General features: G+C 40.4%; 1 protein-coding gene across 1 annotated transcript in view; it reads right to left on the reverse strand.

The window, feature by feature from the left end:
* The window catches only part of slc4a3 (solute carrier family 4 member 3), a 57,170-nt gene that overhangs the window by 6,565 nt on the left and 24,307 nt on the right, over positions 1 to 26,298 (reverse strand). Inside the window, exons 3-12 of the mRNA XM_026295086.1 lie at positions 25,108 to 25,358; positions 24,574 to 24,761; positions 19,282 to 19,508; positions 10,366 to 10,511; positions 9,081 to 9,261; positions 8,685 to 8,820; positions 2,300 to 2,480; positions 1,532 to 1,637; positions 884 to 1,068; positions 539 to 758 (exon numbers count right to left, since the gene is read on the reverse strand). Coding sequence (XP_026150871.1) covers positions 539 to 758; positions 884 to 1,068; positions 1,532 to 1,637; positions 2,300 to 2,480; positions 8,685 to 8,820; positions 9,081 to 9,261; positions 10,366 to 10,511; positions 19,282 to 19,508; positions 24,574 to 24,761; positions 25,108 to 25,358 — 1,821 coding nt within the window. The remainder of the gene's footprint in view (positions 1 to 538; positions 759 to 883; positions 1,069 to 1,531; positions 1,638 to 2,299; positions 2,481 to 8,684; positions 8,821 to 9,080; positions 9,262 to 10,365; positions 10,512 to 19,281; positions 19,509 to 24,573; positions 24,762 to 25,107; positions 25,359 to 26,298) is intronic.

Genomic DNA, 26,298 nt, shown 5'->3' on the forward strand with positions numbered 1-26,298 from the left:
ACTCTGCTGTGCCCTAGAGCCCCATATAATACTGAGCTGGTTTTACACATATGTGTCCTTGGCAGGAACCAATGGGATTGGAGTTCAATACTACATAACAGTGAAGCTGGAAAATTTAGAGATGGTTTATCATATTGTTAACCTTGGTCTTTTCATAAAATATTTTTTTATAATTTAGTAATCTAGACTAAAAAACCTAGAAAATGGCACTATTATTCATTATGCCATTCTGATGATTAGAGGCAAAATAATGAGTAAATTTCCATCTTATGCAAGTATTTAGTTAATTAGGTTTTTCTATATTCTGTGTTGAGTACTTTTCATCTGGAAATTATTGTTTTTGCTTTATTATTGTCTCTATTAATGGATGAATTGTTTTATCTATCAAACTATGAAAACGAGCTGAACACAATCTGTCTGTATGGTTTGTGTTTGTGATCTAATGTTGGTTGCAAATTTGTAGTGCCTTCCTGAATCCTTGAACTGTCACTGGAGAATTGGTGTGGAAAACGGGCTCTTTGGGGACTTCACAAAGCACCTTTGTTGTCCTGCACCATTCCAGATGAGGAGTGGTGCTTCTTGAGTTCCCTTTCCTTCCTTTTGCGCAGCATCTGCTTCTGGAAGTCAGCCACGGTCTTCAGGAGGTCTTTGCCCTCCACATCTGAGGGTGGAATGACAATACTGCAGTCCAGGAACTCATTGATACCATTCAGGAGGTCCTGTCTGTCATCAGCAAAGTAGGCCACCTCGTGGAAATTCTACAACACAATACAGCTAAAGTTGGAAATAAATAAAAAACATATACAAATAGGCTACATTTATCAATGTTTGTTTAGGATATTTGTTTTGTGTCCTCTGACTGAAGAGTCCAATGCTACAGTACCTTGTCAGACATGAGAGTGGAGAAGGAGCGTCCAATCTCATGATAGTCCATGTTGGACTGGCTGGGACCAATCAGGACAAAAATAAAGCGAACAGGGATGGGAACCTCCAGCACTGACTCAAGAAGCACAGCCTCATTCAGCCTAACAAAGGCCATGGCTGGCTGCTCCAGGAACTCAACACAGCCTGTGCAGGAAGAAAAACAAAGACAAGCTGTAGCTGTAGTTGTCAGAGATTCTCCACATCTTAATTTTAGGAACAAAATCTGTGATTGCATTATGGCTAACAGTCTAGTACATTCATTATTTGTTTATCCCTGTATATTGCAACAGGAATAAATCTTCTGTTTGACACATTTTATAGTGCTAATTTGCTGTTAATGCCAATCAGACTTTACATTTATAGCAATCCATGTTGTCAGCGGAAAAGCAGCTGCAAGTTTTGACTTTACATCAACAGCTTAGTGACACTACAAACTACAGCAAAGGCAAAAGCTGTTCAGAATACAAAGCAGGTGCCAATAATGCTGAATATGAAATGATCATGACATTATTCTAAGATCTAAACTGATGGCAAATTTACAACAAATAGATTCATATCTCAGTAAAATCAAAGAAGAAAAAAAAAATCCTAAATTCCCTGACCTTACCAACTAAAACGATGACAGCTTCAGCATCTTTGGGAATTTTGGCAAGGAGTTTCAAGGACCTGGCTGCAGCTGGATGGCTCTCAGGTGGCAGAGGGTGGAGTGATTTCTTGGAGGAGGATGAGTACAAAGGTTACAGCTATGCTATGTATGAACAATAATATTTTAATACAATTCTTTTTAAATCACACAAATGCATAAGTGGCTCTTTATGTTTGACATACTTTTTAAACAGGCTATTTTAAATCTGCCAGCTTTTGAAGAAAAGTGGAAAATTCCATTTTCACACTTAATGCATCAAGAAGCTTTAACTAGGAGCACCTGTAAACTGCCTAAGAACATGTCTGACCTCATGAAGGGTATTTCAAAGAGCAAGTCAAAAACCACAAGTTGTTGGTGTGATCATGCTTAAATCTACACTTAATGTTGATTCTTAGAACCTAATGCTAACCACAAACTAGAACAAGACAGCTCAGTGTTACTTTTATCTCTGTCCCATTAGATAGCTGAGTAATTATCCCAGTGGATTGCTCTCAAAACTAGTTAATCATTTATGTTGGTTTTGGTACAGTATATTACTTCTACTGCCTGCCTACAGTATTTCAACTCTGTCACAGACCATCATCACCCAGATCTCACAATCCAGCTCTCACCATCTCTCAGACTGACACAAGAAGTAGAGGAAGTGTGACTAATAAAGAGCACTTTACAGATAAGGGCAAAAAAATAATAACAATAACAAAATTAACAATAATGCTACAGGAGACTTACAAACAGGCTGACAAACACATCTTGTTTGGGGTCATATACTGGCCCTTTATCCTGGTTTTCCTCCTGCTCCTCAGCCACTAGCGGCAGACTGGTTTCCTGGACGTGGTTGTGATTGGAGCTGCCATGAAGACTGCCGGATGAATGGTGGCGATGAAAACGATGTTTGAAGTCACTCGGATGGCTGTCAAGGAAAAACAGTCATGGCATTACTTTTAACTAAATGCCAATGTCAGCATGCTAATATAATCACAGTGACTGTATTAACATATTGATGTTTAGCACATAATGTGTTACCATCTTAGCTTAACTGTGTTAGCATGCTAATGCTTGGCAATTAGCAGTAGGCACAAAGGAGAGGTGTGGTTCAATTAGTTCAATTTATGAATGTTAGTTTATGTTGGTTTATGAAAAAAAGTACAAAATCACATTTTGACTTAATGACAGTTAAAATCAAAAGGTACACAATCATCAGGTTATTAGGAAGAAGGGGACATAAATACTTTCAGCACCCTTTTAACAATAACAACAACAAACAACATGACCATGTACCCTACCCACCTATATGAGGGCACATGTGATTGATTGGCTGTTATTAATTATTGTTTGCCACACACATCTTGTTTATGAGTTCATTCAGTACACAGTAAGTGTTGTGGGAGGTTTTGCCTTTTTAGATTTATTGACCCCCTCCATGCACCTTCACAGTGGATAAGCTTGAGCCACAAATCCCTATTTGGCATCATATAACTGTCCTGAAATTTAATTTTCACCTCAAAATGACAGCCTCATGTGAAGAGGTAGTGGAAATTCCTGGTGATCAACAACTAAATTATTGGAATGTACTTTCTGGGAACCAATGATTGACTAAAAATTTCACTGCATAAACTTTGATCTACTGATAATTCCAGTTAAAAAAAAGATATTTATGTTGCTCTGGGGAGGAAAAACCTTGTTAATAGGAAGATGGTTGATCTGCTGGAGCCTATCCCAGCTCTCTTTGGGTGAAAGGCACGGGTACACCCGTCACCAGGTCACCAGTCCATCACAGGGCTAAGAATGAACATTCAGGCTCAAATGCTCTTGTATTTTTCTCACAAACATTAAAGCTCTATTATAAGGTACCTGTTATTGTAGCATAATGACAGTACCACATGTTAAATTACAAAAATCTACTTTTTTGAAGAGCTGCAGGATAATATGAATGTCTTTTCCTGATAACCTAAAACACTTTTTGTTTAATAGATATGTTGAAGACTTTTATTTCATGCACCAGCAATGCACCTCATAAATTCAGAGATCAGCAAAATCCTACTAAATCTAAACCATGTTTTAGTTCAAGCTAATAAGAAAAGCTGAAAATCTGAGCAGACATTTTCCCAAATGTGATGTTTTCATTGGAACGTGAATAAAACAGTGAGACTAATCTGTTTAGCCTTAATAACTGCCTTTAAGAGCAATTGTCTCCATCTTAAAAAGAAGCATTTAGTACATCATACCAGCCAAGTTTTTTTTTTTTCATTACATCACTTCTCAGCCCACGGGTGACATCATCTCACATGGTCCAATAAGAAGGCACCCAATTTGGAAACAACAACACCCAGGGACAAAGAACAAGGTGTGACAGTGAAGTAAAATGTGCTTAAGACAAGTTCAGAGCATCTTTGAAGGGGTCTGAGTAAGCAATGAGCTAAATTTGAGCAGCACCTCAATGTGTTTCTTTTCACATAAATCTGATATCTCAGGCGGGTAATGAGTCCAGTGAAAGAGTGCTTTTTCCCTGTGGAAGGAGCCAGTGACATGCTGAATTTATGTGAAAAGGCTGTGAAAGATGGAAGGAACACATGATGGCTCCTGGCCAGCTTATCCTGTGTGCGTCTGTTATGTCACTTTTTGAATATGTGTGCAAAATCCATATTGTGCACATTAGGTTTAAGTGAAACAGTAAATTTAGTCACCACAATACTAGTAATTTGTATGACCAGCAGGTGTGACATACTGTAACATTCGATCTTAACAGAAGCTGAGGCAGATAGACAATGATGGGCCTGAGGTTTAAGGAGAACTGTACAGAGAGACAAGAGCACAAGATGAATAAACGACCATGGAATTTAGGCCTATATACTACTTTTCATGGAAATACAGTATTGTGCAGAAGTTTAGGCAGTTTTGATTTTTTATTCAGAGCCCAGACCTGGGCAGTGTGGAGTCAGTCTGGCATCATATGAAGAGACAGAAACACTGGGACAGCCTGAATCTATAGAAGAACTGCAGCACCTTGCTACAAAGTACCAGGAGAAACTGTGTGCAGGTCAAACCAGAGTGAACTGCTTCTGGTTTAAGAGCAAAGGGGAGAGCTGCAAATACTGATTAGATTTAGGTTTGGTTCCCTTTACAGCACTTTGTATGTAGTTAATTGATAAACAAAAAAAACTATTTATGTCTCCTGTGCATTTTTAATGCCTAAACCCTTCGCCCAGTACTGTACATCAAATAATCCAATTATTAATATTAACTGGAGAAAGAGGGAGAATCATGACAACATCCATATGTATCTATTCAATCTGACAGCTAGCATTTATTTACTTTTCATTTTATGTATGTTTTATGTAATTCTGAAAAATCTATGATGCTGTATGCACAGCACAAACTTACATTACCATGTATGCTAGATAGCTGTTAGGCATATTAATTCAAGTGCCAAGCAATACGTGGATACCATTTGAGAACACTAGAGACAGTGAGTAGATGGCATGTCACATACCTCCACATAGTATCTAACAATGTGCTTAGTGCATTGGATCTGATATAACTAGACCTCTGGTAATTTTTGAGCACTACAGACAAATTAGATCATATAAGAGGATTTGTGTCTATCGTTTGGTCCTGGTTATGAAACGTTTTTGTATTAGATCATCTATCCATCCATCCATTATCTTCCATCCATCCATTATCTATACCCGCTTATTACTAACCAAGGTCACAGAGATCTGCTGGAGACTATCCCAGTTCTCTTTGGGTGAAAGGCAGGGGTAGAAACAGGTCCACAAATCCTGGAACAAACCACCGGTAGTAACCAGCCAATCCTAGAAACCGCCACTTTTTTCGTCTTGGGCCAGGGACAGGATGCAATGGCTGCAATCTTCTCTACTTGTGGCCACACCTGGTCCCATCCCAAGTGGTACCCCAAATACTGTACCTCCCTCCGTCCAACTGCACACTTCCGTGAGTTGGCGGTGAGACCCACCTGTCTCAGCGATTCGAGCACTGCAGCCAACCTCACTACACGCTCCTCACAAGTGTCACAGGTGTCACTGTGGATGATGTCATCCAGGTATGCAGCAGCATATCCCAAGTGCGGCCACAGCACCCGATCCATAAGATAAGACGTTGGAATGTGGCGGGGGCACCGAACAACTCGAACGGGAGCGGGACGAATTAGTACAATCCATACGGAGTGGAGAAGTCCATTTTTTCCTTAGACACTGGAGATAAGGGAATCTGCCAGTAGGCCTTGGTTAAATCCAGTGTTGTGAAAAATTGAGTCATGCTTAGCTTAGTACCTCGTCGATCCGGGGAACGGGGTATGCATCAAACTGAGATCCCATTCACTTTCTGGTAATCCACACAGAAGTGTATCGATCCATCCGCCTTGGTTACTAGAACAATGGGGCTACACCATGTGCTGTGGGATTCTTCTATTACTCCCATCACACTCACTCCCATGGTCCGTAATTCTGCCTGGACTGTTTTACGTTTATGTACTGTCAGTCTGTAGGGCCGTGATCGCACTCTATGGCCCGGGGGTGTCTCCATATGATGTTGGATGAGAGTTGTGTGTCCCGGCAGGGAAGGGGGAACACATCTGCTCCTGCAACTGGGCTATCTGCTTTCTGGGAGGGTGAGAGTTGGGCATCACAAGGGAGCGGAGAGGGATTGGAATCTTTTGGGATCTCCCGCCCCAGCTCATCTCTGTCTGAAACTGCACTCACCAGAGAACTAGGTACCATCTCTCTCCATGTTTTCAGGAGGTTAAGGTGGTAGATCTGTTTAGTCCCACCCATGTCAGAACACGCCACCTCATAGCTGAACTCTCCCACCTGGGGTGTGACCACAAAGAGTCCTTGCCACCTGTCGAGTAATTTGGAGCTAGAGGACGGGAGTAATACTGTACAAGCACCTTGTCTCCCAGTGCAAATTATCACAGCTGCACCCCTCTGTTGTACAGCCATTCTTGAGCCTGAAGAAAATTCTCCCATGATAACTGCCCGAGTGAATAGAGTTTTGCTCTCAGGTTCAAAACATACTGAATCTCATTTTTTGCTGGCACTTGGACCCTCCTCCCAGCTTTCTTTAATGAGATCCAAGACGCCTTGTGGTTTCCATCCGAACAGTAACTCAAAGGGAGAAAATCCCATGGAAGCCTGGGGTATTTCCTGTACTGTGAACAACAGAGGCCATTTATCCCAATGTTCATCCCCATGAATAAACTTCTGAATCATCGTCTTCAGAGTCCTGTTTGTCCGTTCCACCAACCCCTCAGTCTGCGGATGGTATACACTGGTTCGAACAGCCCTGATGCCTAACAACCCGTAAAGTTCCTTAATTGCGTGGGACATGAACGACATGTCCTGGTCCGTCAGGATCTCTTTTGGGATCCCGACGTGGGAGATGACATGAAACAGTGCCTGTGCAACTCTGCAGAAATGCTGCACAGTGGGACTGCCTCTGGATACCATGTCACACAGTCCACCAGGACTAACATGAAGTGGTATCCTTGTGCACTCCAATGGAATGGACCGATTAAGTCCAATTAACTGGCACTCCAGGCATGATGCGCACCAGCGTCACTTGTCTGCCCGGATGCCTGGCCAAGAGAATCGATCCATTATCCGATCTTTTATCATACCCCATGTGACCAGCCATTGGGTTATAATGAGCCGACTGGAAAACCACCTCCCGTCGGTTCTTTGGCACCACCAACTGGGTGTTTTCTGAATTCATATGGGCATCACGACCCACCCAGTACAGCCTATCCCTAATAATTGAAAAATGAGCGGTATGTGAGCGGCACTTCAGGGCGCACCATGTAACCATCAATCTTTATCACTTGGTCAAAGGCTGAGCATAGAGTGTCATCCCAGGATTGCGTGAAGGGGAAGTCCTTTACAGGATGTAACACCGGGCCTCCAAGGAAGGCCCCTTCACGTCCTCCTTCCGGGTTGCTCCTCCTCCTCGTCACTCCACCTCCTATATATGTGTGGAGGTAGATTAGTCATGAATGGCTTTCAGCTGCAGGCAATGTCCCCCCATTTGGCCGCCATTCCTCGACCGCTGCTCCAAAGCTCCCCCCTAAAAGCCTTGCCGTGATCACACCCTGCCACCACACCTTGGTTTTAGGTCTGTCTCATCTCAAACTAAGCACTGTAGACATGTAATGAACCCAGATTTATGAAAAGTATTTTTTTTTTTTAATCTGACTTCATCTGGCACATTCACTTGTTTTTTACAAAGCATCTAACACTGGCCCTTTCATTCTCAGTGTTCTCTAATGAGGATCGGATTGAAACACCCACGCATTCTGTAGATGAAATAAAGTTAGATCTAACACAGAAAAGGATTTAGAAGGCAAACATTTTAAGAAAGGCAGAGATCAAAGGGTCAGGACAGCTCACACAATGCAGCATTAAACTTTAAACCTGAAAGTTTAATGCTATATAGGCTTTAAAGACCCACTGCAACTACAGTACACTCTTGAAGTTTGCAATCTAGTCAGCCTGGGGAAGTATACGAGACGATGAGTCTATGTTAAATGTCTCTTTTTGGAATTCCCCTGCACAGGTTCCCTAAGTTAGGAATAGCAGAAAAAATGATTAATGAGTAGAAGGAAAAGGGCTGGGATTTGATTCCTCATACTAATCTATAATCAGCATGTAAGCAAAGGTGCATTCACACTACCACACACTCACTGGTCTGTTAATACACTGGTAAATAAACACTGAATCTAAGACATTATGGGTCTGTCTAATGAAGCGGGAGTCAATCGTTAGGCAGACAGCTTTGGAATTAACCCTGGCCTTCTGGCCACACAATAGTGTTTATGTTGCCATGGTAACTAACACCACAAACACAATGCCACAGGAGAAGGAATGCCTGCTAAGGCTTAAAACTTGTACAGTATAGTATATATACTATACTATACAACAAAAGCACATCCTAATCAGTCAACTGTGAGCCAACATTGCTAAATCATTGGATTCACATTAAATCTGTGTTTACAACCTACAGTCTTTTGTATATGGTGCCTTAGTAAATTTCATGCCTTAGTAAAGAGCATGAAATATTAAGTTTTCCACATATTTTAGTTAGTCTCAGACTAGCTACTGACCTGTGCTTGAGAAGCAGAGCTCGTAGAACACTGGGTCTGTCTTCGGCTCTGATCTGATCAGAGATGATCATTGTCTCTACCACCAGATGTGCAATACCAGGCAGAGAGTTCTGCTCAAGGTCTAGGAGGATAGCACCTAAAGGAGGCAGGTAAAGAAGACAAGGAGCAAAAACGGTTTAAAAACATATGTTACAGTACTTGGTTGCATGTTATTAAGGAGAAATTGTTTTAAGCCTATAATTTTCAAAATAAAACGTAACAAAAACAAACTTGAAGTTGATGTCAAACTACATCTGTCCAACATACAGCCTTCTGCTTATTTTTGTATGTCATGTTTATCTTTGTGGATTTTATTTCAACTGCACATGGAAATAAGTATCTGCTGGCATGTTTTACCATGTGTGATGGTGCGGCGAAGCTCCAACAAGCTGCGGAAGGAGAGTGACGCTACGTGAGGCTTGCCCCAGCGGTCCGTCTCTTCCTCTACATCCTCTTCAAACTTGATCCAGCGAGCCCGCTCCTTCCAACGCATTTCATGATCCTTCTCTACAATCAGCTCATTCAGCTCCACAAACAACTGAAGATAAAGATGAATGCACTTTAGCACTAAAACATATATTTCATATGTACAGTCACTGTCAAATATTACTTGACTTGAATATGTTCCACATCTGTTAATGACTCAGTGGGGGGAAAACACCACATCTAACAAGCTGTTCATTATCACATTTCTGGGACCAAGTTAACGGTGAACATCCCCCTTCATTTTTCCAGTCCCTATCTTGAATGGAATTTGCTGTGCCCAATATTAACTTTTTTTTTTTTTTTTGGTTTCTACAATATAATGCTAATCATAATCATAACCATCATCATCACTATCAAAGCTAGCCAACCCAGTGACACAGTTGCCACACATTTGTTTGGTGGCCACCTGAGTAATTTGGACTAATGTAAGTGTGCGAGTAAGTAAATAATTTTGATGGACGTTTATGGTAGTTACATTTCCACAAAGAGTGAATGTTTAACAAAGTGATTCTGATATGATGACTGTTTTTATGTCATTTTTGGAGTGAAAGTGAGGTAAAACAAGATCTCAATGCAAACACCACAATTTTTAAAATTATGCGATGGGTACACAAATTCACACACTGTCATATGACTGTACCAGGATGTTCAGTAGATATTGCTACTGGGACTTCATTATGTAAGGTCAAGAATAAAGCTGTGTAAGTAGCTTTCCAGTACATTTAAAGAGTTTGTGCAACTTGTGCTACCATGACTCTGGGTTAAAAGAAATTTTAGTCATGTCTGATGACATGCCATGAAGTTGATGAAGAGGAACGATGGTACTCAAAAAGCTTTGGAGTTATGTTTAAATCAATAATTTTATTATAATACTGGACTAAATGACTATGTGTAACATGAGAGTAGAACTGTACAGTTCTTTAGAGCTCCACTGTGTTTTAGCCAGTATCAGCTTACAACAGAAGTAGACAGCTGTTTTCAGTGAAAAACACTGCTAAAACCACTGTATGGTACCTGCCTACATTACTTTACATTGTGATATATAACAAAAACTAATATAAAATGTATATTACCTGCATGTAGAAATATTCACTCAGGAGTCTATATACAGTTTAATGTACTCAGGCAAAAATATTGTTGCTGGCTTGCTGCAAACCTCATGAGTTTTCTTTTCTGCAGCTCTCTTCTTCTTCTTCAGGCTGGACAGTGGTGTGGAACTGTTGCTGGTCCGGGTCACCTGACATCGGGAAGATTTCTTCACCAGGTGGCGTCTCACCCCAGGGTTGTCCTCAAATCTGTGACCTGAACAACCACAAGTTTTTTAAGTTCCACATTGCTACATCGTGACATCTAGATCTGAGAAGGAACAGAACCAACACGACCTAAATACAGTAGGGCTATGTTATACGTACTAGTCTGAAATCCTCTTTTTTGGAGTCAGAACAAATCAAACAAGTCAGGAAATGTGCACCATGAATCAGAAATTAAATGTATACATTTTGCTGATAGAACTGCATCAAGTAGCAGAGGACAAAAGTTCTGTTTAAGTAAGAATGAATGGTGTTTGTGCACCATTGGAAACTGTTACAGAGGAGGTGGTTTTTACCACATTTTTCATTTTCAGTTTTCTTAACCCACAAATCACATTTTATTGCATTTAGCATAAGTATTTTTTAGTGATGACCTTGTGATCATTTCTCAGGGGCATACTGCAAAACTAAAAGGTTAAACCTTTGTGTAAATGTGTTTATATGGTGATAATGGATGATTTTAGGTAATAAAATAATTTGGCAAAATAATTAATGTATCACTCTCAGGCCTGGCATTTCCTTTCATATGTAGAAGCTAAAATTTATTAAGACATTGGCGTAAAATTAAGGTAATATATTTTAGATGAAAAAGAAAATACACTAGTAGTAGTGTTATATGTTTCAACTACAAACCATACATATTTACTTGCTATTATCTTACCATTATTTCCTATCGCTGCATAACAAACTGGACTGGACTCATAACACAGACACACAGTACAGGAAGGGCCAGAGCCGGCTCTACCTCCTGAGGAGACTGCGGTCTTTTGAGTTGAAGGGGGCACTCCTGAGGACCGTCTATGACTCTGTGGTGGCATCAGCCATCCTGTACGGTGTGGTCTGCTGGAGCAGCAGCATCATGGAGAGGGAGAGGACGAAGCTGGATAAGGTCATCAAGAAGTCCAGCTCTGTCCTGGGCTGTCCCCTGGACTCATTGAGGAAGGCATGGAACACAAGGGTCCTCGCTAAACTAACATCTACTCTGGACCATGAGTCTCACCCCCTGCAGGACGCCCTGTCTGCCCTGGAGAGCAGCTTCCATGACAGACTGATCCACCCTCGCTGTGTGAAGGAAAGATTCTGCAGGTCTTTTCTTCCTGCTGCTGTCAGGCTCTACAATGAACACTGCTAACTGTACATTTGTCATCCATCTGCTGTAATCATGTACAATACTGTACTATAAGGTGAATCACTACCAGTGCAATATACTGTAGTCACTTTACCTGGTATTTATTTATTTATCCATCAATGTCATATACTGTACATAACCTTAGGCACATATTGTGCACACTTTGTAGCTTTATAGTTTTATGCCGCTTAGTATTTTTTAATATTTTTAATTTCTTATTTATCTTACATCTTTGCTACGCTTGGCTCTCTGCTGTGTACTTGTACTTTGCTGTTGCAACAATGGAATTTCCCCATTGTGGGACAAATAAAGGGTTTCTTATCTTATCTTGTCTTATCTGATGCTTACCCTAGGTGTTTAGAATCATGTCCTGCTTTACAGGCAAACAAATTAATTTTTGCTCATTTTACTCAGGTGGGGAAAATCAATTTGTATGCCCTACACATGAATGATAGGGCATGAAAGTTGCAAATGCAAAAAGGACCATTTTGAAATCTCTCCCTTTGACAACAGTGCATCTTCTTCTTCTTTTCCTTTCGGCTGCTCCCTTCAGGGGTCGCCACAGCGAATCGTCTGCCTCCATTCAACCCTATCCTCTGTATCCTCCTCACCCACACCAACTATCCTCATGTCCTCCTTCACTACATCCAAGAACCTCCTCTTTGGTCTTCCTCTAGGCCTCCTTCCTGGCAGCTCTAACCTCAGCATCCTTTTACCAATGTATTCACTGTCCCTCCTCTGAACATGTCCAAACCATCTCAATCTGGCTTCCCTGGCTTTTTCTCCAAAACATCTAACATGAGCTGTCCCTCTGATGTCCTCATTCCTGATCCTATCCATCCTCGTCACTCCCAGAGAGAACCTCAACATCATCAGCTCTGCTACCTCCAGCTCTGCCTCCTGTCTTTTTCTCAGTGCCACTGTCTCTAAACCAGACAACATTGCTGGTCTCACCACTGTCTTGTCCACCTTTCCTTTCATTCTTGCTGACACTCTTTTGTTTGTCACAACAGTGCATGAGTTGTCAATATTACTCTGTACACTGCAACTGGCACACGTTATAGTTATGGCATGGGGAGAGTGCATACGAGGTCAGGGAAAAGCTCTGTGGCACACTTTAGAAAATGACATGAGTGCTGAAAACATTAGAAAACATCCATCCATCATCTATATCTGCTTATTCCTATTTAGGGTCACAGGGGATCTGCTGGAGTCCCAGCTCTCTTTGGGTGAAAGGCAGGGGTCCACCCTGGACAGGTCACCAGTCCATCACAGGGCCACATAGAGACAAACAACCTCACACACTCACACTCACTCCTATGGGCAATTTAGAGTCACCAATCAACCTGACATACATGTTTTTGGACTGTGGGAGGAAACCAGAGTACCTGGAGAAAACCCACACAAGCACAGGGAGAACATGCAACACTGAAACCCTGCCAGGTTTTGAACCAGGAACCTTCTTGCTGTGAGGCAACAGTGCTAACGACTACAGAATATAATTCCTAACTAAACAAACACTGTCTTGACACATCATTACATCAGTCCTGTTCAGCCAGAGATAACCACTGTAAAGTTTAGAGTGGTGAGAGAGCAATAAACATCTATAGTTAGGCACTATAATTTTCCGAGAGAAAGAGGCTTTAAAAGTGCAAGTGTGTGCATCAATTTTCTATTGTTTTTTTATAAAGTGAAGAGTAAGGTTGTACTCTTTGGAAATGTCACAGCAAGATAAATAAAAATGCAACCACACTATATACTATACAAAAGGGGAACTGGAGTGAATTTGAGAGTGTCATTGGCGCTGCATAATGATCACATATGCAACCTTCAAAGGGAAAAAAACAAATGTATTCATAATTTAAACATATTTCTTCTTTCATATTATGTACTGTATGTCTCACTTGTGAATGTGCACAAGAGCCTAGAGGCACATTTTGATTATTTTTATGGTCCTGAGCTGAAGATCAAGCTCTTCTCTGTGATGAGGTTTGACCAGCCTCATGACCAGTTTTCCTTGTTCACTTGGATGAGAGGACACACATTCTAGATTGTATTTATTCATAGGTAAACAAGTAAGTTAAAGAGAGATTTACCCTGATGATTTTGACCTGATGATAGGAAAAGTCAAGGATTCACCAGTGACAGTGGATATATTGTCTGGGAATCAATCAATACATCAACTTACATAATAATTAAAAGCCTGTTAGGGAATCACCAAAGATATTAGGATTCATTCCTCACAGAATCCACATGTGGTTCATCTAACAAAGGAGGACATTAGATAACCAAAAATGTAAACCTTGTGGTGGCATTAAAGTACACCAAATGTCAGAGGATCACGATCACCAAAGTCACAGCAATTAATGCACAATGCAAAATGTCAGAGCAAACCATCCAACAGTTGTTGCTTCTGTATTGACTAGTTGATCAACTGACCAACACTGCCATACCCAGAGTCCATGAAAAATAGGTTTAAAAATAGATTTTCTTATCTTATCAAACACACTGGAGAAAGTACATCACATGCCAACATAAGATATTTATATTGTATATAAATACACAATTATATGAATATAATTTATATTCATGTCATTTGTCAGATGCAGTTATCAAGTTGTCTAATACAGCTCAAAACTCAGTCATCAGTTCATGATATTGACTTGACAGACTATGTCATAACTATAGAAAAACCACCCCTATCTTTGAAACTTTTCATCAGAAAACACTGGACAAAGTGTCAAGTCATAGATAAATGTTAGTTACACTTTTTATAAATACAGGACGGATGTTAGATGCCCAGTGTACCCCTACTAACCAAACTGGTGCTACCTGGTTTCAGCTACAGATGAGTAACACATCAATTACAGCTTTTCCATGAGTTTGAACCTATAGCTTGATCACAGGACTGATGTGCCATGTTTTAAGTCTACATTGAGATTAAAATAGCAGAACCACACACACAATGAATGATCTTTCCACTCCAGCCGTGAGCCCATAGCCAAAAGGGTGCCACTGGATCAATAGCAAACCAGGAAACAGCAGCAGTCAATTAACTCAATACCGTGGACAACTTTGTTCTATTTGTGGCCATGAATGAATTTCCCATTGCCATTACTTAAACAAGTAGATACATCATCACCGGAAACAAGTGAACACTCATCTATTGATGCATATAAACTTTCCATTGTGTCATGATCAGAACCTCTGAAGCATGACACAACTTTCACTACTGTCAACTGTGCATGACTTAAAGCATTCCACCGAATGGGCAGAAATGTAATGCTACTCGGTAAGTGTAGTGCTGAATCACCACCAAAATACAACTATTACATGCAACTTACGGATAGGCTCCAGTGGTGATCCCAGCTGAGTGTGGATTGACTCAAGCAAGTCATAATCATCAAAATCTAAAACAAACTCTTCAAAGTCCTCAAATCCATCCACAATGGACAAAGAGCTTTGGGGCTTTAGGGCACTGCACCGACGTTCTGGTCCACGGTGGTCAGTGCCACGCTTCCTATCAGAGGCCCCGTGTCCCTCGTTCCCCTGTCCCTCAATGTCTGTCATCTCCATGGCTGATACCTCCTCCTATCCTCCTCTCTCCAAGTGGGCACACAGCTCATCCAGGGCTTCCAAAGCTTCAGCGTCGTTGCTCTCCCTGTGTCACTCTTCTGGAGAGCCAGAGTCCAAAGACAAAGTCCACTAGCCGGCTTCTTAGCACTGGTTGTGCAAAAGATTGTTTGTCCCAACTAAGTGGCCTCCTAAGTGGCCCCCGCAAACCAAAGAAAAAAAAGCTTGTGGTCACGGAGTCCAACTGCAGAATAAAAAATGTATAAGCAAAAAAGAATAACAAAAGAAAATCAAGGAAATTTTCAGAGAACTTATCAATGAAAATATTCACCTTCCAGTCCAAAAATAGAAATCAGAGGTACAGGCACAAAATCCTCAATGGTACAAAAACTTTTTTTTCCAAAGTAAAATGCAATGTGGAAGCTGCACCTTCAGACAGAAGCCCTCTTGCTGCATCCACGATCTGAAAGATGTATAAATGGCATAAACATTCACTTTAGCTTCAAGTGCAAAAGCAAACATTAATAAGGGACTTTTTGAGACCCGCCTGGCAGCTGAATGGTCCCACCCTTTTTTAATGATGTCCATCGATCCGTGTGGATGTTAGGAAACCAACACAAAGTGGGTTGGAGGACAGACGTTGATGACTTTCGTTTCCATGGTGCCATTATCACTTTCCAACCATGCAATGTTTTAGGAGAGTAAAGGTCCAATGATTTTCATATCCACCCAAAGTAATTAAACTGAAAATAAGCACACATGTACACCATACAGACGCATGCAGATTTATTTACTGAAAATTGAATAAAAGTGGAATTTAGGGAATGACAGAATAACAGCTAGAATTCAGCTCCAGCACTCTGAGACACTAACATGATGCTAATTATCAGAGCGAAGTGCACAATTTCTGGCCATACATCTCCATAGAAACCACACATCCCCTGAGTGTCATGGTCAGACCAATCTACACCAGGTGCACCAGTGTGAGATAAACAGTGCCCTTTCTAAAACATGCCAATATGCTTAAATATTGTGCATGCCTCTACAAACATTTTTTCTGACATTTCAGTCTTTAACGTAACATAAAATTATCAATCTGTACTGCTCAAGACAGCTTAGAAAACATATATACAAAAGTTCATGATGTAATCTTGCCGTTTAACAGACGTAACATTAGTGTGAATACAGCTGCAGCCTCAACCGTTCATGGACTTCTCTCTTTCTGTTAAGTTGATGATGTTTAATGTTAATCTTTAAAGAGCATGATACCCCTTTACATGATACACTGGTATCATGTAAAGGGTTTAAAATTAGTAATATAATGAGGCAACTTATGCATGTATGTGAACACATTAATAAATGTCCACAGCAAAATAAACACTGGCCCTACAGGTAACAGTATCAAAATTATCTTTTCAGCCAGCAGAATTAACAGTCACAAGCCAAAGCATTTCCCTTATTGAAATAGCATATGTGATTGGAAAATTCAAACAGTAGAGACAATAATGTGTCAGTCACAGTTTAAAATAAAGAATAAAGCCATAACCAACAATGCTAAGGGCACGAATAAACAGAACAGAGGGGCATGCAGTACAGTGGTAGTGTTGATATACATGGCCTGTCAATGTCAAGCACACAAATCCGATAGCTTCCTTTGAGTGACTGTTAGTGCCCTGTTTTCTGGGTCCAGATAGGTCCTAAACAGTCAATGATCACTCTGCTCTGGTAAAGAGGGAAAGGCCAGGGGCAGGGTCGCTGCTGAAGGGGAATCGACTGCACCCTCAGTTAATTAATGCTACTGATGCTGAGATAGAGAGGTTTTCCCTGGTCACATGAGCTTTTGCTTCTCCATATCTCTCCTATTTGTTTATCTTACAGTCATGTGGTGCTGAACGATAAAATCAAAAACAGCAATTTATATGAAGAATCTGAAATTAGGACATAAACTTCAGTAAGTGTATCTGATTATGCATTAATGGTGTTACTAAGGCCCATTATAACAACCTCACCTTAATTGGTGGTAATGCTTATTTTTTGCTGCATCTGATTCTGCGTTTGTTATGTTACAATATCTGACAAATGAATATATATGTCAAGGTAAAAGCAAATACAATAACAATCTAGCAATCTCCTTTACTAAAGGAGGCAACCTACTGGATAATAGTTTACAGGAAATGTATGTAGATCCTGCAATTTCTATGTCCTCCATTCTTTGTGTTATTTTATTGGAAATTTATTTAATATAGTGAACGTGGGACCCAAGAAGAGTGTGGGTTTACTTCATGAGGCACCAAGCAGCAAGAGTCAACAAATGTTTCAACAGATTTCAACAGATCAGAGGCAGCAGTATTGAAGATTTATTAAATACAATCAAAACTCACTTAATTCACTAAGTAGGTCTTATCGTTATTAAATATATTTGTCTGACATTTAAAGACATAAAAATGTAATGTGTTTGCTGCATGAAAAGCATTAATATGTGCCTGTAAATTGTGTTGGTTCTGTTCCATTAACTCTGTGATTTATATAGTTAGAAATGTGTTTTTACAGATGTTTTGATACTACAGTTAATAATGTGCTGTGTGCTGACATCAGTGAACACTATATATATAAAAATTCTTAAACTGAGTACTACCGGTAAGTTATTTTCGAGCTCATGAGTCAAGGAAACTAAAAGTAAACTGAGAACTGATAAAAAAAAAACTGAACACTCAACAACAACTTTGTGTGTGTGTGTGTGTGTGTGTGTGTGAGGTAAAGATTTTGGGTATTATTCTAATTGAGCTAATAAAACTATATATTATAATATAAAACTAATAGGCAGACTAGATGATGGTGTAGTAGTAGTTTTATTTGCCAATAGAGGGTGCTTAATTTAAAATTATTAACACAGCTTTAAAACCAAAATGCTGATAAAAATATACTGCCAAAACATATTTCTGTATGCATTAAGCCACTATACACTGTATATGCTAAATGACACTTTAACATGCTATTGTTATGACAATTGTTATGATAACCAGTTCTGTGAGGTACAGTATGGATGCTGACTATAGGAGGCACATAGAGCCTGAGTCTGTCCCACCCATTTCTGGGTCTTTTTTTTTTTTTTTTTGCTTTTTTTTGGTCTAATGAAATGTCATCTCTCTGTTTGTTTTGATCTCTCATTTAACAACGTTGACACAGTCCACAATTCCCTTATGAATTAGTGCAGACTATCATACTTTGATGAAAGCTTCTGGCATTTTAAAGTTGTTATAATTTTATCTTATAATTTGTCTTTGACCATAAGTGTATCTATAACCTAATTATCACCCAATCGAAATACCCTAGCAACTACATTAGGTGCTGTCATGGAGGCCTGATGGACATAACACGTCACAAGTTAGTACCTCTGTGTTTATATCGGCATAGCAAGGGTTAGCACAGATTATCTGAAAATAGCCTGGGTCCAGATGTGGTAACTGATGGTTGAATCCTTGTTGGAAAAACAAACGAGCAAATAACAGCTGCATGGGCTTGATTAAAAATAGCCACATTACTTTTCCACACAGAAGATTAGCAGCAGAATAATGACAAAATGGCAAAAAGTACTGATGAGATCAATACAGCTGGGCAGGTTGCAGTAATTTTACTCTTCTGAAGTTGGTATATTTATTTGAAGTGCTCTTAGTAACTGTTTCTGCGGTTTCCTTGTTAACTGAAAATGTCGTACATCACTGTTGTACATCACTGACTGCTGCTGTCTCCTTAGGTAATGCTAGTCTGTTCGCAAACAGCTGCCTAATATAAAAACAATATCACACTGATGATTATCAGACTAGTACAAAACCAGTGAAAAAGGTGGACAAACTTCCAAATTCAATTGAATAGGAAACGGTGTCCAAGCTTTTGACTGGTATTGTAAAAAAAAAAGAATTGTTGTTGTGTTTGTATGGTATGTGTACCAACACAATCAGAGCCACTGATACTCCATAGCTGTGATTATCCAACATGCCCTGCAAGAAATGTGTTGCATCACCTGAAATCACATTTATATATTGTACAGTAACTTTCTTACTTTTCATTCCATCCAGATCAGCACTGGCCAACATCTGGGCCTCAGCCTCATCAGTGGGCACTTGCTGGTAGACAGCAGTCTCTAAAGCAGTCATGCTGCCAATACAGGTGCGCTCCCGCAGGTCATAGTTGCTGCGCTGGGTGCCCGCCAGGCGATGGTGGACAGGCTTCCTGCGGAACCAGCCATGGGCCATGGCTGAATTTAAGGGATCTGATCCAGGGGGAACACTGACAAAGAAAATTATATCATATGATGAAATTCAAATGTTAAAATTCACTCATCCATCCATTATCTTTACCCACTTATTCCTACTCAGGGTCACGGAGATCTGCTATCCCAGCAGAGAAAGGCAGGGGTACACCCTGGACAGGTCACCAGTCCATCACAGTCAAATGTTAAAATTGAATTAGATAAATTATCCAAACAAAACTTAAATGTTGCTGCTATATGAAATGCTTAGATTTGTGCTTCTTCTTTGCACTACCACCACTTCGCCAACAGAGGGCTTCACAACACAGCAACCGGCCTGTGTGTGTTCATGAGCCTCTGAGTCATCCTTGTGTTCACACAGACATAGCAACACAGTATTGTGTGGCACAGACATGGATGTGTTTCTGCATTTCTTCCTATCCAGTTATTAGCAGAGACAAATACTGTACCTGAATCACCATGGAGCATCTGACCTTCCAGCAGCTAACATACATAATTTAGAGCACCACCAAATAATTCATAATCTGATGGACATGCATGTTTGCTGGCCAGATGGGTCTCTCTGTAATTCACCCAGAGCCATTAGTGGATCATAAATACCTTCTAAACTGCACATGTGGATTTTTTAGTTGACATTGTTTCTGTGCTAAGTAGCTAAGGTTCACATACATAAGCTGTGACATAAGCATGCAGGCAAGCAGAAACAGGTCTATTTGTTTTTGTCATATTCTGTTTGTTATTGCTTGTACGCTTTGCTGTTCAGAAAGGCACCTTGTTTGTGTATAATAAGTGCATAACTTATTTGATGCACAGGGCCATCTCCAAGGTTAGAAAGAAAAATAAGCCTTTGAATATTAATTGAATAATATTTAATCCATTTTTGGTATCTGTGTATTCCTATTAAAACACAGCCAAAAAATGCTAACTTCTGACTGGCCGTTGAATGGCTGTTAAATCTATTAAGAAGGGCATGGCAAGCACCATCTTGTGAGAGTTAACCAATCTACACTGAACCAGTAATGAGGCATATTAAACTGCAGGTAACCATAGCAACTTCTGTTTCATGATACATCATCAATTAAATCTCCCTGGTGAAATCGACCAACAGCAATAAAAATATAAACAACACTACAAAATAGCCTTTAAAGCTTCAAAAATCGCTATTTTTACATTAATGGATTAAATGTTTATACATGAAAGATGTCACTCATTGCGATGAATTCTCTGTAGTTGACCTAATCTCTGTGGAAAGGTGAAACATCTTCCAGCTCATTGTTTTCATTTTACATCCCGCAGATTTATAATGATTTAAATGTGATAACACATTTACAGCTTGATCTGCTGAGGAAGGTGAAAAATTCCACAGTTGTGCTCATGACTCTTCTGGTGGCGTCATTCCTTGGCCAATCAGTTGCCAGCAGTCTCTTGATGTCACAGCTTAGTATGGGCTCGGCTCACTTGAAACCTCGGCCGAGGAGGTACTAAAAAAGTACCTGCTACCAGGTACTATCTCCTATTGGAAAACCAAAAAAAAAACGAGTCGAGCAGTGCTAGTGGAAAAGCCCCAATAGGTATTACTATATAGCAGGGGTATTCAACTAAAATTTAAAGAGGTCCAGTTAGAGAAAATTTCTTGAAGCAAAGGTCCGGAAGATCATAATGTCTAACTAGTTAGTGTGATATATATTTACAGTGGGTACGGAAAGTATTCAGACCCCTTTAAATTTTTCACTCTTTGTGTCATTGCAGCCATTTGCCAAAATCAAAAAAGTTCATTTTATTTCTCATTAATGTACACTCAGCACCCCATCTTGACAGAAAAAAACAGAAATGTAGAAATTTTTGCAAATTTATTAAAAAAGAAAAACTGAAATATCACATGGTCATAAGTATTCAGACCCTTTGCAGTGACACTCATATTTAACTCACATGCTGTCCATTTCTTCTGATCCTCCTTGAGATGGTTCTGCTCCTTCATTGGAGTCCAGCTGTGTTTAATTAAACTGATTGGACTTGATTAGGAAAGGCACACACCTGTCTATATAAGACCTTACAGCTCACAGTGCATGTCAGAGCAAATGAGAATCATGAGGTCGAAGGAACTGCCCAAGGAGCTCAGAGACAGAATTGTGGCAAGGCACAGATCTGGCCAAGGTTACAAAAGAATTTCTGCAGCACTCAAGGTTCCTAAGAGCACAGTGGCCTCCATAATCCTCAAATGGAAAAAGTTTGGGACGACCAGAACTCTTCCTAGACCTGGCCGTCCAGCCAAACTGAGCAATCATGAGAGAAGAGCCTTGGTGAGAGAGGTAAAGAAGAACCCAAAGATCACTGTGGCTGAGCTCCAGAGATGCAGTAGGGAGATGGGAGAAAGTTCCACAAAGTCAACTATCACTGCAGCCCTCCACCAGTCGGGGCTTTATGGCAGAGTGGCCCGATGGAAGCCTCTCCTCAGTGCAAGACACATGAAAGCCCGCATAGAGTTTGCCAAAAAACACATGAAGGACTCCCAGACTATGAGAAATAAGATTCTCTGGTCTGATGAGACCAAGATTGAACTTTTTGGCGTTAATTCTAAGCGGTATGTGTGGAGAAAACCAGGCACTGCTCATCACCTGCCCAATACAATCCCTACAGTGAAACATGGTGGTGGGAGCATCATGTTGTGGGGGTGTTTTTCAGCCGCAGGGACAGGACGACTGGTTGCAATTGAAGGAAAGATGAATGCGGCCAAGTACAGAGATATCCTGGAAGAAAACCTCTTCCAGAGTGCTCAGGACCTCAGACTGGGCCGAAGGTTCACCTTTCAACAGGACAATGACCCTAAGCACACAGCTAAAATAACAAAGGAGTGGCTTCGGAACAACTCTGTTCTTGACTGGCCCAGCCAGAGCCCTGACCTAAACCCAATTGAGCATCTCTGGAGAGACCTGAAAATGGCTGTCCACCAACGTTCACCATCCAACCTGACAGAACTGGAGAGGATCTGCAAGGAAGAATGGCAGAGGATCCCCAAGTCCAGGTGTGAAAAAGTTGTTGCATCATTCCCAAGAAGACTCATGGCTGTACTAGCTCAAAAGGGTGCTTCTACTCAACACTGAGCACAGGGTCTGAATACTTATGACCATGTGATTTTTCAGTTTTTCTACATTTCTGTTTTTTTCTGTCAAGATGGGGTGCTGAGTGTACATTAATGAGAAATAAAATGAACTTTTTTGATTTTGGCAAATGGCTGCAATGACACAAAGAGTGAAAAATTTAAAGGGGTGGGAATACTTTCTGTACCCACTGTAAGTAGCCTAGTAGTTTTATCAACATCTGCATGTAATCCATACCTGACTGTCAAATCAAATGAATTCAGTACAATTCAAAAACTTTCTGACAATATTTATTGTCATGTAACATACAACTGAACATATATGTATGGCTGTAGATATGTATAATGTTCTCTCATTAACTAAGTTCTCGCTCTTTCTCCGTCTCACTTTACAGTTTCTCTCCCTTTGTTTTCTACATGTATCGCTCTCTTTCTTTTTCTTTGTACTGTCTTTTCATGCAGTGTTGCCAACTCGTCAGTAAGGAAAGTAGCTATTGGCTGTCCTAATAGTCGCTAGAAGTCGCTGGATGACGCCATCGCGTAATTTGCATAATGCCCATGGCACATGCTGTAATTGTGATGGACGCTTTTGCCAACTTCAGAAATGGAAAGTAAGAGACAATTGTGATTCTTTATAAGAAATAAGGGACAGAATAAGGGACACTCAAAATATTTGTACTGTGCCATATAATGTAGCATGACGGCCTGCAGTTAATAAGTTCTCAGAACTAAATACATTTGTCTTGCTGTAAATGACTGAGGCTGTTTGAGTCAAATGCAGTGATTTATTTTAGACAAAGAACATTTTACTTTTTATTTTATTTTATTTTATTTTTTTATTACGCCATGCATCAGTACAGATCACACACATACATGATCGCACGCGCGATTCATTTGCAGTCGGGACTCGGAGGCGTGAACACTTCCTGCTGTGACTGCAACTTGGAGGGAGGGACTGCTGCGAGAGGACTGGGCCGCCTGTGAAGGCTTTGGGACGGGGGAGGGGCCCGCGGCTGCAGCTGATTTGCCGTCTTACTGCAGCAAATTGAGAAGTGTAAGAATGGTGCAGTACAGACACATCAGAGTCTCCAACAGTCTCCAGTAACACCAGAAAAAGTCGCCAGATTTGTCGCTTTTAAAAAAAGTGTCGCTAGAGGGGTCTGAATACTCGCTAAATATAGCGACAGAGTCGCTAAGTTGGCAACACTGTTTTCATGTGTAACTTGCCTCTAGCGCTGTTTACACTGTAGAGTCGTAATATTTACGCCTAGGATGCACAGACTTGATTGGCTGAGTGGTATCACGTGGGATGGCTCAACTCGCATGCAATTGGTCTGTGCGTTTCCACTACTGTAAAGTCTAAAAAAGCTGCTCCGGTGGAAATAGAAGCGCCCCGTTAGGTTTTAAATCACAATCTTCTGTTTTGGCTGTAGGTCCGGGTCCGTATTGGGCGGCTTCTGGGTCCGCACCCGGACCGCGGTCTGCCTGTTAGTGACCTCTGCTATATAGGTATAGGTCCAGTGGTCAAATATCAACAGTACTCATCCCAGCCTGACAGGTTTCAGTCTAATACTCACTCTCCTTTAACCTTGGTGGAAATATGTGTCTCTTTAACTGCTGTATTTTACTTGCTCTTTGGTGTTAGGTTCATATGCTATTCACTAGCTAATAACCGAACCTAGCATAGAAAGCAAAGCAAATAGGTGAAACATGCATGTTCATCACTATGAGAGACTCCTTTCTCATTACACAGTCATGTCACCCTTCCAGCATATTATCTACACTGCTCATCCTGTAGGGGGGCTGAGATTTAATCCATTATTAATATTAAAATATTGGCATTATAATATTGCAGAATGTTCTTGTAAGTGATCTGCACATTGTGTATCACATCTATCATTATTACTACTGGCTTTTTAAACAGCAGACTTGACTTCAGAAACTTCAATAAGAAGAGAAGACTCTGACATGATGTAATGGCCTACCTGTGGCAATCTGATTCTTCACAGCTGACCTCCTCATCCTGTTCAAGAACAGTGATTCTCCCATTTTGAGCTGCCTCCTTTATCAAAGTGAGTGCAGCTTTCCTCGATAATGGATGTTCTTCATTTTCCATGTGGAAAGTAGTAAGCGGAAGGGGTTCCTCCAAGTCCTCTTGGCTCCCCAAACTAAACTGAGAGGAAGAGGAAGATTGGTGAGAGGGGTGGATTATGGTGCATGGGGTTATATACCTAGTTAGCTGTCAAAACCACTGCTATCTATTCTGTGGTAACAGCTACAGCACTCTGACACTAATACACTAACACACATTTATGCTAATGGTCACCTCAGGTGCAGTTAGTAAAGCATGTAAGAGTAAACTGAACTTGTACACTCCTGAACAAAATCTTAAAACCGGGAGAAACACCAGGGCAAAATGCAAATGCTAGTAATGTTTCCCCCAGTCTTAAGATTTTATTCAGGAGTGTATTGCCACCTTTACACTATAATGGTCCTATGGCTCTTCAGTTGTATTTTACCTGTGGATGAATGTCACATAGGTCTGTAGGTGTGGCAGCCATCCCCAGTCCATCTGTTTCAGACTCAACCTCTTCCTCATCTACCTCGTGGATGGTGGGTGTAACATCAGATGGAGGCAAAGACGTCTTTTTTTTCTTCCGCTTCTTTTTGTGCCTTCTGTCCGTGCTGTGCACCCTCTTGCGTAAACGCTGGGGCAAGGGCAGGTGGGTGGACAAAGGGTGGTGTGTATGGTGAAAAGTATGCCTGTGATCTGTGTGAATAAATGAAAAAATAAAGTCAAAGCTACAGCATGGTATCTAAAGAAAGAAAAAACCATAATTGTCACTAAAATAACTTGAAACTGACAAAAGTAAAAATAAATAAAAATTTAAGCATGTAAAAAACAAACTAATGAAACTGCCCTGGACAAAAACAATGGCACCCTTAATGTATTATTACACTCATTCTAACTAAGAAAAAGTAGTGACCCTGTTCAAGAAATCACATCATCTGTATATCTGCAGTACCTTTTATTCATAAGTTTTCAGCACACACAGGCTTAAAGAAGTATATAATGTTTTCTTACAGCAAGGCTTTTGATTCCATTAAATAAAGCAAAAGGGGAAATGGTTCTCTTCTAAAAAAAATGTTCTCCTGCTAATTCTCTATTAAACCTGAAAAGCAGCTTTTGACTTTAATTAACATGCAATAATAATAGCTAAGATTTAAGTACAACACTGTTTGGAGTTAAATACTAATAGCATGATATTTAGCATAATAATGTTTAGCAGATATACTATTTACCATGCTTATATCTGCTGTTTGGTGTGTTAGCATGCTACAGTTTTTTAATTACCACAAAACACAAAGTGCAGCTGATGGGAATGGCAATCCATCCAATATCTGTAGAGACTTTTCACTAAAAAAGCAATAACGTTAACCTCGTCGTGTAACAAGAGGAAAAGTCAGCACATCACAAAACATAAATGAGCATTTCTACCTTTTTTAAAGCCTGCAGGCAGAGGTCCTTCTAAATGACTGAATAAATAAGCTACAGAATAAGCTGATTGTCCTCATGAAGTCTAGTGAAACTTTACATAATATTTGAGTAAAGTTACAAAGATCCACACACAATAATCACAGTTTACAACAAACCCTGACCACAATTTCTTTACGTGAGTTTACCCAAGGGCAATTTCCTTACGTGAGTT

This window comes from Mastacembelus armatus, chromosome 21 (assembly GCF_900324485.2).
Source record: "Mastacembelus armatus chromosome 21, fMasArm1.2, whole genome shotgun sequence".
In the NCBI taxonomy this organism is placed as follows: domain Eukaryota; kingdom Metazoa; phylum Chordata; class Actinopteri; order Synbranchiformes; family Mastacembelidae; genus Mastacembelus; species Mastacembelus armatus.